The sequence below is a fragment of the Thalia democratica genome, chromosome 4, assembly GCF_965202585.1.
Source record: "Thalia democratica chromosome 4, ktThaDemo2.hap1.1, whole genome shotgun sequence".
Taxonomy (NCBI): Eukaryota; Metazoa; Chordata; class Thaliacea; order Salpida; family Salpidae; genus Thalia; species Thalia democratica.
In genome coordinates this window covers 55764823-55780208 of record NC_139168.1, presented here as the reverse complement: position 1 = coordinate 55780208, position 15386 = coordinate 55764823, and the positions used below count along the sequence as shown (strand labels likewise).

The 15386-nt window shown below is 24.4% G+C and overlaps 1 protein-coding gene across 3 annotated transcripts in view; it reads left to right on the top strand.

Annotated features, from left to right (window-relative positions):
* Positions 1–2578: 2578 nt before the first annotated feature.
* LOC145833967 (uncharacterized) overlaps positions 2579–15386 on the top strand; it is a 44537-nt gene continuing 31729 nt past the window's right edge. For 2 of the 3 annotated variants that reach the window (XM_082941255.1, XM_082941256.1), the window contains exons 1-4: positions 2579–2788; positions 3448–3707; positions 12508–12661; positions 15221–15355. In XM_082941255.1, coding sequence (XP_082797381.1) covers positions 2592–2788; positions 3448–3707; positions 12508–12661; positions 15221–15355 — 746 coding nt within the window. In that variant the 5' untranslated portion in view covers positions 2579–2591. Of the gene's footprint in view, positions 2789–3447; positions 3708–11787; positions 11984–12507; positions 12662–15220; positions 15356–15386 lie in introns of those variants that run through there. The other variant, XM_082941257.1, reaches the window with a different exon arrangement.

The following is a 15386-nucleotide window of genomic DNA, read 5'->3' as shown; positions in this document are numbered from 1 at the left end:
ATTTAACTTTTGTACTCGTAAATACAATCAACAGTGAAAAGTGCATTTAAGTAAAGCTAAGGTATAAAAGCCCGATTGTTTAAATAGCAATAAACTCATTTTTAAACTATGATGTAAACGTTATTTCGTATTAGTTTTTGAAAAACGAAAAAGGTTTATCTTAAAAGTTACTTAATTAAGTTGTCTTCTACTTTTATTTTTTAAAATACGTAATTTTAATCTTAGTCTACTCATAAAAAGTTTGTATGAAATATTTAAAGAAAACATTGCCGAAATTATAACAAGTCTAAGCCTCGACTTACATATGCCGTGAGACAAGCTCAAGTTAACATAAAGGCTTGTGGTCTGATGATCTAGGTTATATGATCAAACTTTTATGATAACCTAAGCTTGTCTCACGGCATATGTAAGTCCAGGCTTAGGCTTCTTAAACTTTCGCCGAGCTCATTACATAAGGTGAGTTCCAAACAGGATACATACCAACATTTGTATGGCAAGTCATCAGATACATGATATTTAGGTATAACTAGCAGCAGAATACCAACTTACTTGCAAGTACTGCTTTGTTATGAGTCATATAGGAAAAAAAAGGTAGATTAAAAATGGGTACAAAAATATTTTTTTTTAGTTAATGCTAATAAAGTGTTTTATAAAGAAGTGAAAGTTCATTATAAAAATATATTGTATCTCTCTGAAAAATTTTCCAGGTTTAAATATGACTTGAAGAAGCTACTAGCGCATCACAAGTCATTAGCGAAATGTAATAAAGGTAAAGAAATAGACAAGGGAACCATACACTTATGGCCTAGAGAGACTGGAAAGTAAATGAAAAAAAAATGACGATATTAATTATTTTTATCTCAAGAAGAAAAACATCATATAAGAAGCTAACAGAACAGCTAGTTGTGATTCTTTAGACAAAACAAACTGTGAATATTGTTTTTTTAAACTACAATAAATGAATACATGTTTCTAGACAGTCTACAAGTTATCGAGGAGGATAGGATGGAAGTGATATACCTGAAAAAATAAGAAACGCTTTAGAACTAAGCTAATGTAAAAGCACTTTAAATTCTTTGAACTTTCGTTTTCAATAAAAATATCAACGAATTTTTGTGATTTATGTGTTTTCTTAAGAAACAAAACTGTTTAAAATATTTTTGTAAAAAAGGATGAAATATAAAAGTTGATATAACCACAAAACTGAAAACAAAATAAAAAAATGTATAAAATAAAATTTGAACCTTCCTGTTGACCTTTTCAAAAACTTCAATATAACTAAATTTCTAAATACTATTAACTCAAGTTTGATATCAGCTAGGAGGCTAATTTTTTGTCTTGTTTTCTATATTATTTAAAATACTGAGAAAAAAGTTACTGCAAACTCTAAATTTGGGGCACCAGGTTCACCCTAATGTCTAGAGTAAATATAGTGTCTCAGAGTTTGAATTTCGAAATGTTTTAGTTACGACTTCTCCTTTGAAAGTCCGTTGGACAAAAATATACAGGCTTAGTTGCGAGAAACCGCTGTTGTGATCAATTGACGCAGGCAAACGTCGTTGGGCTGTGAACAATTTTGGACTTTACCCTCAAACGGTCGCTTCAGTGCATTTGCACTTAACTCCGCTTGGTTAAGATCACAACAGCGGTTTCTCGCAACTAAGCCTGCCTGAAGAGTCCTAAAAAGGACGAAACCGGTCGTAGGTTGTCTCGGATGTTGTTGGTCGTGCGGTGAAGTTCATTGTTTACTAATTTAAAAATTGATACTTTTTTGTTTGGTTTTAAAAATACAAAAGAATTATTTACGTATTTTAGATAAACTAAAGGTGTTTTTAAGTTTGAAAAGTTTCGTTTCCTAGGTAGTCGATAAAGATGTTTGCTTTAAATGGACCTAGAAATGAACCCAATACTATCCCGTCTGTTTGTTTATACATTTTAACAATTAGTCAACAATACTAAATTTAACATTTTGTAAGCTTAAACTTAAAATATTTTTTAAAGTATACTTTAGTTACATTTTAATTCAACAAGATATTCTACTAACGTGGCTTGGCTTAAAGTACTCTAAATTAAATTTGATTAGTGACGCAACTTTCTATATTCAGTGTTATGTTTTAGTACTTTATTTGTTATTTATATTATATACTAAAAGAAATATCAGTTTTCAAGCAAACAACTTTATCAGTAAATGAGAAAGTTATCCTTAACATTAATTTTAATACTTTAGATAAAGATAATTATTTAAACATTTATTCGGTGTAATTCAAAATAGTTAAAAAATAATAATAAGTGTATAGTTTTAAACAGCATTAAGTCACGTAACTATCTTATTATTTCAGTTCCCGTCAAACCTGGTTGCTATGTATTTCAAACAGTTTAAATAATAACTTCTACTTCCAAATTTTAATAAACATATTTAAAATATCCTTTAAGGACAATGTTTTACGAATGTACATGATATGTTTTATATTAAAAAATTACAAACAAAACTTTATATACTTAACCTTGTCGAAATTATTATAAATAATGCTAAAAAAATTAAAGTTTACACTTATATAAAAATATTTATTGCAGATTTATAATCTAATAAAATGAAACTTTACACTTTTTGTTGTGTTGTTAATTACTTTTTAAGCTTTTGTTTATACTACACAAAAGGAATTGCTATACATCCAAATGCTTATGAACATCTAATTGCACCAAAAATTGGTCAATATGAATACAAAAGTTATCAAAAGTCTAACAAACAAAAGAACACAAACTTTCAAACAATTCAAAGTTCTGCGAGGTAAATTACAAACTTTTTAAATTTTGAGCAAAGCTAAAACACAAGTAGAGCTAGTATACAACTAACCAAATTATTATTAACTTAGCTAAAAAAAATAGTTTTAATTCGCTGTTTTTTTTTTTCATTCTTATAAACAAAAATCTTTGTACTAGTAAATGTCTGAACTTTTAGTAACAATGAACTGTAAATGTATTTATAAAAACAGAAATCGACCAAGAATTAATGTTTTTATAAATAAACATTTACTGACATTATAAAAGTAGCAGAACTGTGTTATTTTAAAACAGACTTTTATTTTTAATCATGAACTGTACTAAATGTTTGTATAAAACAAGTGTAAATAAGTACTCTTATTTTGTTGTAAATTCTTGTAATGAGTTTTTGACTACACTAAGTTTTGAAAAATCAGACTTTTACTGAGTTTTTCTTATCATAAAGAAAAACTTAGCTTAATGTTTATTTGAAAATTTACAAAATAAAGTTCTAAAGTATGAGTTCTTATTGATATTTGTATAATTTATCAACATTGTTCTACAGATTTTTGGTAACTATTTTAAAATCAATTTAAACGTTATACGTTCTTTGATTTTTAGCCGGAATTCAAAGATGTAATTTATTTATTGCTTTGTTAGTTTTGTACGAATGCTAAAAATTTTTAGGTACCAGCGAGTTTATGTTGCACAGCCATTATCTGTTTCAAATAGTGATAAGGATTCTAAAGCCTATGTGCCAAGAAGAGTTGCTAGTAATACATACAGAAAACAAACTATAGTAAACCCTCGCGTTTCAACAAAATCTACTTTAAAAAAAGAAAAGTATTCAGCATCTCAAGCAAAGACCCACAAACAGCAAGTACATGTGTACTTACACGATTCCTCAAATTTATCAAACGGTATCAACGTTACTGTAAAAGGAGGAGGTAAAAATGACGTCTGTATATTAGTAAAGCTAAAATAGTTAAAATTTTCAAAATAAACGTTTAGTTAGATTATATTAAATGATTACACTCATTTAAGATTTAAGAGCTTTTTATAAGTGTATAATTAAGCACTTCATATAGTTTACAAACATTAACTTTTTAGTTTTAACTATTTTTATAATAGAACATGTTTAAGTATATTATTATATGAAGTGTTCTTACTGATTTATCATAATTTATACTCAGGGTGTCTTGACAAACTGCAAAAACGAAAATCAATATGACTATAGCTTGTTAAAAAAGTATCTTTTATTTCGAAAAGAATTTTTTTTAGTGTATACTTAATCAAAATAAATACGAAAGTATTACAAAATAGTTACAATTTCATAACTTTATAAGAATAGTATTACTTAATTAAAAAAATTGATAATTAACTGCTACAGCTATAATTTAGGACTAAAAAAAATATTTGTGACACCAAATTTAGAGCTTTAGAGTCAGAATTGACGATACCATCGATACGATGTACATGGTTCAAAAACTTTTGCACATGTTAAAATTGAAAGAGTGTGTAGTTTATATACCATTTGCAACCAAGTACATAGATATTACTTTAAAGTTTTGAAACGATATAAAAAAGCTAACTCTACAGCCTGGAATCAATATTGATTGATGAAGAACGACCTAAGTTAAATACGCTAATTGCATTAAATAGAAAAACAAAACTATTAACAATTTTAATTTAACATAAATTTACTTTAGTTTTACTTGCTAAACTCTAAAATTTGTATTTATTTGAACTCATTCATACATCATAATTTAAGCTTGTTTTTTAAATTGTTTAATTGACCAAAAATTTTTCAAATTCATTAAACATTTACCACTTGAAACTGAAACTCGTGTAGTTTTGAAATGCTTTGTGAAATAAAGTATAAAATAAAAATGAGTAATCTCTATATACTAAGTTTGAAATGGTATATAAATACGTTTAAAAACCTTCCTATAATAGTGTATATTATGTAATAGGAACATTAAAAAAAGCGCCACTAATCAAGGCTCTGCATATTAAAACGAATTTAAAGTTTTTTTAATTTTTAAATCCGTTTAAGCATTACTCAAAATTTTATGAATTATTAGTTAACTTAAGGCTTCTATGTAACGATCCTTAAAAATACTAAACAATTATTATTTATTATCATTTATCATTATACAAAGTGTTATTTAACTAAAAACTACTATAAGTTATCTATAAAAATAAATGTTTAAGCCAAATATATATAACATTTTTAACTTAAACTTAAAAAAGTTAATAAATGCAAAAATATTGTAGTTAAACTAAAAAGTATAACGTAAAATTAATGACTGTAATTTATAACGGTTGATCTTGGTAAAATTTAGTTATACTTGTTGAGTCTTTAAATTTATGTTTTCGAAATTAATGCCTATCAATAAATAACAAAGTGTGTTAAAAATATAAAAATTTACTAGTTTGTTTAAATTATCCTGTTTTTTTTGTTAGTTTCACGTATTAATTTTTAAGTAAAAAAAAACATAAGTTACTACAATATTGATTAAAAGAACCTTTGTTTTTTGGGATATGTTAAAGAGTGTTTCAAATTTATGTCTTAAACTTCAAAAATCTAACAATTTCTATAAGAATAAGTTTTTCAATAAAAAAGGTAATGATAAGTTAACTTTACCAATTTTTCTAAACTTAAACAAACTAGAGAAATTAAATAAACCAAAACACTAATATTTTTATAGGTTTAGTTTTGTAGCACATACTTTTATAGGGGAGTCAATTATTTCTTACCTGCGATCACTTCTAACCCGATCAGTAAAAAGTTTCTTTGTTTTTAGGTTTTTAAATCAGGATTTATTTAAAAAACAAACTAATCTTAAGAGAACTGTTCTTACATCAAAAATTAGATTATCTAAAAAAAAAAGTGTTTAGATAGTTTTACTTAAATAATATTTTTAGTATTATTATTATTTTAACTTTATATAGTTGAAATATTTTAAATAGTTCACTTTTTTTTTACAACAATCTGCTTCAATAGAACTTTTTTAGATTAAAAAAAATTTACAAACTGTTTAATTTTTTTACTAGTTCTGCTTCGTAGGACTAAAGCTAAACGGTCAGTCGACATGACATGCTTTTGCGGTTTGTTAAATAACATAACTCTCATATAATTTTTTTTTGTAAGAGGTAAAAGTTATAACATTTTACTAAATAAAACAAAATTTATTCAAGCTCGCTTAATATTTGTGAAGATTTCATTATCTAAATAGGTTTGTGGAAATTGTAGAATATTTTGTGCAAGTTTTTAATCTGAAAATGTAAACTAATCGAATATAAAATAGTAATAGGTTATCCAACAACTATACAACATTTGCGCTAGACTTATATCATAGCTTATATACTGCATTAGAGGAATTTTTTTATTTAAAAGTTGTATTTGTAAAGGTTTTACTTAATGTTTGTATAGTTTTAATTAAAATATGATTTAAATATCAACTTCAATTAACGTATTATAATTTCAAATTAATTTTATTATTTTACTTTGTTCTATCAATTTACTTAAATGGAAGTTTTTTTTTTGATTATACAAGATTTACTAAATTATCTCACATTTTTCAAATTTCTGTGTTAAAAGATTCTAGCTGCGCAAAAAGCAAAAAGATACAACTTAGATATAATTATTAGAGCTTAATTTAAGAATCTTACAATGAAAAATAAAAAATAAAGTTAGAAACAATTCAGTAAGTCCTGTATAATCAAAATATAAGTTCCTTTTAAGCAGATTGATATAAATAATAATGTAAAAACAATGAAATTTGAAAAAAATGGCAAATTTAAATAAACACAAATATAATTTTTTTCAAAAAACTGTATAAACATTAAGTTTTGTTTAAGACAAAATAAATTGAATTCTGATATAAGGACAATTATATTAATATAAGTATGTGGTTAAAATAAATTCTTATTAAAAAATCTTCAAGTAAGAAATTTTTGCTGACCGGGTTAGAAATGAACGGGTTAGAAGTCTTTGGGTTAGAAATTATTAAGTTAAATATGATCGGGTTTGAAAAGATCGGGCTAGAAATGATCGGGTTAGAAATGATCGTGTTAGAAATTATCAGGTTATAAATGATCGGGCTAAAAATGATCACAGGTTATAAATGATAGAAAACCCTTTTATAGACACTTTAAATAAATGACCGTCTTCGGATTTTTTTCAAAAAGTTTTTCGATAGTCTTTAAAAAAAAAAGTTTTTTAAAAACTACTATAATTAAGAGGTAAGTAGTCACTTCATATGATTTTACAATATTTTCGATATTCTATTTACAAAAGCTATATTTGTATGCAATCTAAGTCACATGACTTACTGATTAGGTTAGCGTTGTTTAAATAGGTTTTATGATCAAATACAACTACATTTATGCTTTATACCATTACAAATAGTTTACCAAAACTCCAAGACAGTATTTGTGATTTGAAAAATGTAAGGCTGAAGTGTATAACTTTTGCAAAAATTTTTAAACTTTATTTTGTTCTTGTTTTTAAATTTTATACAATTTTAAATTATTATTTGGTATATGTAAAAGTAAAATCATAATAACTTTTATTGGTAAATTTAAACTTAAGCTATATACTTTCATATACAGCAGCGTTTTGAAGTAAGAAAAAATAAAAACAACATAAATTGGTTTTAAGGCATGGTTGTATGTTTACTGAAGAAGTTGAAAAAATATTTAAAATCAACATTCCTTAAGTGTCAAAATTATTAGTTGTTTAATTCTTACCACATTGGTTTTAAAGTTGAAAAAGCAATGTTGAGTCAAAAGATTTAGAACTTATATGATAAACTTTTTATCATTACAAGATAAATAGAAGTAATGTTTTAAAAAAATATCTACATATTTTGATTTAATTTTGTTTTTTCTTCAGAAATAACTAAAATATTTCTTAGTTTTAAAGCATAACTGTTTTTACTACAAAAACTGTAAAAAAATCTTTATTATTTATTGATTTCTAATCAAAATAACTTCAGTTGTCAAGTAAAAACGTAATGTTAAATCAAAGAAATGATTTGTGTGTTTTTCGAAATATTTTAAACCAAAAAAAAAATTATACCCGAAATTGTTATAAAAATGATGACTCGTGCGTAAGTGAAAACTGGTGCAAATCCTCTATCCGTTCATAAGGTTATCCGGAAATTTTTACATACATTCCTCGTAAAACAAAGGAAGTTCTTAAAGTTGTTAAACATGTCTACTACTTTTTGTTTCAAGTATATACCTATGTATGTCTGTTACGTTTTTATTTTTTATAAGTTTCTAAAAGTGTATACATATTCGATATTTCGTTTCACCAAAAATAGACCTTAAATATATAACTTGCTTTTTTAAATTAAAAAACGAACGTAATTGTTTTTAGGGTAAACTTTCTTTAATTTCAAACGAACATACAATCTATGCTACAATTATGTAAGAAGTTATTTACTCCTTGATTACTTATAAACAAATTTTAGAAAAAAAAAAAAACTAAACTTTAAACATGTGTTTTACAAAACAAAGAAAGTTGACATAAAGAAAAAAAAAACAGAGGTATATAGAAATGTTTAAACTTAGTTGAAAAAACTGCTTTTTAAGTAAATAAAGATCTAATAAGGATGTTTTTAAGTATGTTTTAATCAAATTCGAAAAACTTTTTTTTACGTTCTGTGCTAACTTTGGTACTTTTTCAAAAATAACTGCTTATTAGTTTGAAAAAAAGGTTGTATAAAAAGTTATTAATTATTTTTGTAATTTTACGTTTCGTTTTTATTAATCAAAAATAACTAAGCTTTTCTAAAAACAAAACATTATTTTTTTTAGTATAAATTCTACAAAAGAACTATTTTTTCTTTTTTTGAGGAGCTTAAATTAAAACTATTATAATTAAAACTACAATTTAAAATAACTTAACAAACTATTAGGAATAATAGCGTTCAAATAACTTCGTACTTTTTGCTTTAAAGGTTGCAATCAAAGTTCTCGACTTAAAAAGGAGAATGATTCAATGATAAATTTTTAAAATTTTATTACAATACAATGTTTCACTCGTTTAAAAAAACGAGATCTTCAGTTGTTTAAAATCTGTAAAAATTTATGTGATAACAAGTAGGAAGACATTAGGCTAAACTTTAAATAAAAGAAGTTAAAAAGAAAAAAGTATAACAAAAAACTGGGTAAAAACTAATTAAAACCTATAGTTTAAAGTTACCAGCATATGATGATTTTAATGTTGTTAGGCTAAATTTAGGAAAATGCACGTTACTTAATAATTATACAATCTTAAAACTTAAACAAATAAATAAAAAATATACAATAAAAAATAATTATACTAACATTTAGTGGCCTTGTGAAGTTTGTAGATAACTAACAAAGAAAAACATCTCTTTAACTAAACCTTCAAGTTAAATTTACTCGTTTAAAAAAGTTTGGCTATTGTATTATGACGTAATTATATATTGGTTTAAATACTTGTACAAATTAAAATAGATATTTGCTAATCAAAACGCTCTTAAGTTTTGAAATAAAACTTCTTAAAGTGTATACAAGAGCATATTAACTCGTTCCTTTTATTTAAAGATGTTCCCAGGTCAGCGTTCGCTATTTCCATTTTTTCATAGGAGCAGGTCCTGCAGATTTTCTGCGGTTTTCAAATAACTTCAACAACTTCATTTTATAACTTCAGAATACACCGACATATATCGTAACATATTTTCTTAAGTATAAGAGTTTTTTAGGAATGTTTTTTTATTTACAGATTAATTTCAAGTTTGTGAAAATGGATTTAAGCTTGAGTCGTCGATAAAGTAAAAAAAAATACTCAGTAAAATAACAGTATTGTAATTAAACTACTTTGTAGATTAAGTGTCGACTTTGTTTGATAATAATAGTAATGAATCTTAAATTATAGTTAAATCCGGGTCATAAACTGACAAAGTTTTTTAATTAAATCAATTTAGTTTTTTTTAAACTTTATTCATTTTTAAAGCATGTTTCAAGTTATACTTTGTTTTTGAATTTTAAAAAACGTAAATAAGCTCTTTAATTTAATTTACATTATAGCATAACCTCGTGGATATGTATTTTTAAAGTTGGGCGTTTTTAAGTACTTTAGATTTATAAAACTTTTCAAACTTAAGTTTATTTTTAATTTTTTTTTACAGAATTAAAACATTTAAATGTAGCATATTTTTGATTTAATATAACTAATACATTAAGAGCTTAAATTTTTGCCGAAAGTTACCATAAAAATGGCTATATAAACAAAACAAATAAGTATAAATAGATTAAAATTAAAATAAAGCAAAAATATAATTTACTTTGCATAAAATATATAAAAGTTGTTTTATAGTATTATAACTACTTGAAAAAACTAAGGTTGCTTTCATGATTTTACAACAAAGGCATCACTATTTTACAACTATTAAAAATAAAAATTTAAAATAACTATTACTAAACTGTTTTTTATTTATAGTTTATAACAGTAAATAGTATGGAAATACACAAATACGTTAATGAAATGGAATAATAACTTTATTTAAAAAAAACTTGTATTGTAGAACTACTGTTTTAATAATAATGAAGTACACAAGAATTTTTAAATTTACTTACTATAAAACATATTTTTATGTTATTAAGCTTTAAAATAGAAAGAAAGCATACTTGCATAAACTATTTACGCATGAATATTCGAGAAAAACATACAAAACAAAAAAGAATAAATTACGATGTTTCTTTTAATATTTTTAACTTCAATACTTTTTCTTAAAATCTTTTAAGGCAATCTAACATTATATAGCTTTTTATTACTAGTATTTTTATCTCTTATAATTGGAGATAAATGCTGCGTTTTTTATATGCTTGATTTCTGTTTTCTTTTTTTTAATTTTCGTTCTCAAGTTTGCCTCTAACAGCGAGAGCTTGATGAAAAAGTGCTAATTACAGCAGTTAGAGTTTAGATATACAAACTCAGTTTTAAAAAGTTGTCAATAAGTCATGATAAAGAAAGTAGATACTCAATAAATAGCTTAATTTTGTTTTAAACTTATTATCTGGAAATTTTATTAAAATTTTAGGATTTATTCGATTAGAATTGTAAGCTAATGTTTACAATGAGCTTTTTGCGACAATTTAGCGTCGTGAATGAGTTTTTTTTAAATATTAGGAGCCATTCATTTCATTATTGTTCAACGTACCTAATAAATTGTTGCTTTAAAAATTTTCAAATACTTAAACCAATTTAATTTGGAGTTTTGTTATACTTTTTGTTTTTATGGTGCAATATGTGTTAAGTCAAAGTTTTATGTAATAGTTTATGCAGAAATCATAATCACACATTTATGAAAGATCTATTTAAATTTATTTGTTTTTATTTATCTATATTTTTTGCTCCAGATATACTTTAATAATGCTGTTGTTAATATTGAGATTGAGATTAAAAAGTGGCTTTGGTAACTTTTGTAAGAAGTCAAAAAATATAAAACACTTTTTTTTTTGAGAAATTTCAAATTAAAAGTCTAACTAGTAGTTCTTTTTGAGATAAAAGACTAAAATTTTCATAAAAAATTTAGCAATTAAAATTTAAGTTTTTTGAATAATATCAATGTAATGAATGCCTATATATAATTAAACCTTTTACTTAATTAAATATGTAATTTTTTTTTACTATAACAACAGTTTTTTTTTTGTTTATGATGATAATGAAAATACATTAGAAAATCACAACTTTTATAAACATATTTTTTTAAATAAATCTAATACGTCTTTTCTTTCAGCTTTAAAGCTTTTTATCTTACAAGTTAATTGAATATAATTTAAACATGTTTTTCTATCAAAATTTTGCTATATACGAAAATTAGAACAAAACATGTTTACTTATTGATATATATACTTATTGATTATATTTTTTGTTGTATAAAACTGATACTCAAAAATTAATTGTGTTCTCTTAACTTAGTTGTACATGTATAAAAGTTTTACACTGGCCGTAACAGTTTTGTGAAAATCTTCTTATGTAGATTTTATTGTAAAAAACATTTCATCACATAAAAATTGTCCTTGATAGTTTAATTGATAACTAATGATTTCAAGTTCGACTTAATCATTCAAAGTTGTGGTGAAAAAAGTTAAAAAGTTGTCCTAATGGTTTTGAAGCTTTGGTATATAGGAATTTTATTAGTATTTATCGCCTTAACAGTTGAACCATCATTCAGCAGAAGTAAGTGGTAATAAATAGTTATTTTATCACCACATATCTTATTAATTTCCTTACGTAAAAATTTAAAATAAATAAGTATTTTCTACTATTCATCCTACTACTATATTATTTCAAATAATAAAAAGTGTCTTTTAAGAAATGATGTACTTATACACAATTAACAATTTTGACTTTGATATTAGAGACTTAGTTCTTTAAATTTTAAAGTTAAGTTCATGTTTTCTGCTTGAACAGTAAAAAATATGACACAACACAAAATATAATAGTTATCAATATCTTTTATTATTTATAATAAAATAACTATGAAAAACAGTTAAAGCAAACTTATTAAAAAAAAAGCGATAGAAGCTCAAACAACGTATCTAACTAAAAACACCAACATTTATTATTTATTTTACAAACATTGTATATACTAAAGTAAAAAGATAGTTATTCTAAAGAAAATAATTTAGCGGTTTTTTAACTGTTATATATATATTTTTAAATTAAAGATTTAATTTCAATTATAATTTATAAAAATACAGGCATCGTTAAACCAAAAGTTACAGCAGTATTGAAAGGAGAAAGACTAAACCACAATGTAAAACCGCCATTGGTAAAAAACACGTCATCAATTGATGAAGTAGCAACGGTAAGAAAGCAAAATAGAAAACAGCAATGGATTCACAGTGCTAAAAGGTATAGACTTGTTTTGGGTTTTGGTATAGAATATATTCAATACTAGTTTTGTGTATTCCTACACTGCTTAATTTTTTTTAAACATTAATTATTGCTCAAGTTGTCATTAATCAATTAAAATTTTTTAATCGGTATGTTAAGGCGTAATATGTTCACATTACTTGGTCTTTGTAGTAGATATGAAATTAGTTTACTAATAGTACGTGAAAGGCTTTTTTTAAGTGCATACAGTAATTAACACGAAAACTTGCTAATTTATATATTAAGTTTTATGAGTAATAAAAGAATATTTAAACTGGCGTGTTTTCTATTCTTTGTTTACACGCTTATTTTTCAATTTTAAATCAAACTTAAAATCTTAAAATTTTAATTTATAAACTATCTAAAAAAAAAGTTAAGTATTTTGAAAATTAAGTAACAGCTTAATAGTCTGTGTTTACTACTTATTTTTTATTATCAATCGTCTCTAGTTTTAATATTCTAAAATTATTTATTTAAAAAATATAACGAAAAACATTTCATTTTTTAAAAATTTATTTTAGTACTTTCGTAGTAAGGCTCATCAGAAATTGTATCTTACTAAGTTAGAATGAATAGAAATTGAAATAAAATCATACTGTAGTTTAAAGTTTTGAAATATAAAATGACGTAATAATCGAATATTAAAAGTTAACTAAATGCTTATGCTGTATACATTTGGTAAACTAATTAAACTCGTTAGATTAAAAAAAATCTAAAACAAATCAAACCAGCGATAAAAATTAAAATTAAAACTACACTTTAACAAAAAATTTAACTAGAAACTAATTACTTTAAAATTACTTAATATAAGGATTTAAAAAGTCTAGTTTGGTATACGATCTTTTTTTGCTTACATAAACTGGGCCTTAAAGATTGAATACATAAGGCTTCCAGAATATGCAGTTGAAAAGAGTTCTCCCATCTCACTAAAAATGAAAAATTCTCCTTTTTATAATTTTAAGCACACTCATGATTGTCCAACAAATGTTGCCAAATCGCCGAGAAGTATTTTTTCGTTGGTTTCTTCGAACGGCCATCAAACCAGCTTTTCAAGACTTTCGGAAGATGCTGATCGATTTTTACATGAAATCTTTGAGATGTTTTTCCCACGTAGTCACTACCACAGTGACAACTAAATTTATAGATGATGTTACTTTTTTCTTTGGTAGGAGAAACATCTTTGTAAATTCCACTTAGAGGTCGATAAGTATACAAAATTGTTCTTAAATAAACAGAGCTGAAAACCTGGTTTATTTCCTCAGAAATTTTCTTAGAAAACCTCTCAGAAATATTTCCAAGGTAAGGAAAATTTAAGTACACTGGACATTTCTGAGGGCCAATTATTTTTAAAGCAGTTGAATTTCTAGCTCTTGTTATAACTTTCGAAACTACAGTTAAAACAAGAGCTAGAAGTTCAACAGCTTTAAAAATGATTGGCCTTCAGAAATGTCCAGTGTACTTAAAACTTCCTTACCTTGGAAATATTTCTGAGAGGTTTTTAAGTACAAACTTTTATAACTCAAATATTTTTTTTTGTTTATAAGATAAGATTAGTAACATCATCAAAGGAACGCTAACATTTAACATAGTAAACATTTTAGTAATATTTTGTCACTTATAACTACGCTTTTAAAATATATTTGACACTTAAAAGATAGAAATTTATACTTTAATATTTACTGGGAAGTTTTAGCACATACAAAAATCAATTTAACTTAAAACACGACTGTGATTTTTGTAATAAGGAAAAACATGAGCGGATTATAAAACTGCAGTTCTGTAATATGCATTTATGATAATTAAATTAAAACAAAATATATGATATTTTTAACTCATGTTTTATTTTATTGTCTACTTAAAAAACTGACTGATGCAATATAGTGAAACATTTGTACCAGAACACCCCGTAGTGTTTTATTAGTAACATATACTGGCACCTACAATTCCTGGTAGAGAGCCTTTCTACTTTTATTATGTTAGAAAACTTAAAATACCAATTTTTATAAAAGTAAAAAAACTAGTCCTTTTATAAAGATACTTAAAATTATACTTTACAACCTTTAAAATAAAATCTGATTATGGGTAATTTAAAAAAGTATCATTAATAAAAGATTATTTATTATATCTTAATAAAAGTATTTATTGATGAAAATTTTAGAATATTTATTATGACATAATATCTATTTTTAAACTCCTCGACTATGATAGTATTTTAAAAATATAAATTCCATGAAAGCCACAAAAATGTGGGAGTATTTCTTTATACTTAGAATTTCATATTTATTATTTCATTTGCAACTGATACGCATTCTTATAACCTTGTTCGGTAAATAAACTGCTAAACTTGTATAAAAACAAACCAGTCTATTTATACATGTCTGTAAGTTGTATCAATATATTTTCTCATGATATAACATTTTATATTCTAAAGGTCAAGTATGTTCTAGGTATAAAAAGTAACAATAAGTATTATTTACATGACAAAAATAACTATCTAGTGCCTGTAGCTAGTAATCACTTGAATCTTTATATTAACAGAGTGATAAACAAAAGTAGAAAAACACTTCAACCAGCTACATTAGACAAAACAGATAGTCTAATTGTTTCAATGCCTAAGATAAAAGAAAAAGTTCGAGCTTTACATCAAGCTTTAAATTCTCACCGTCAGCGGAGGTAAGTATTTGCTTATAGAGTACATAAAGTT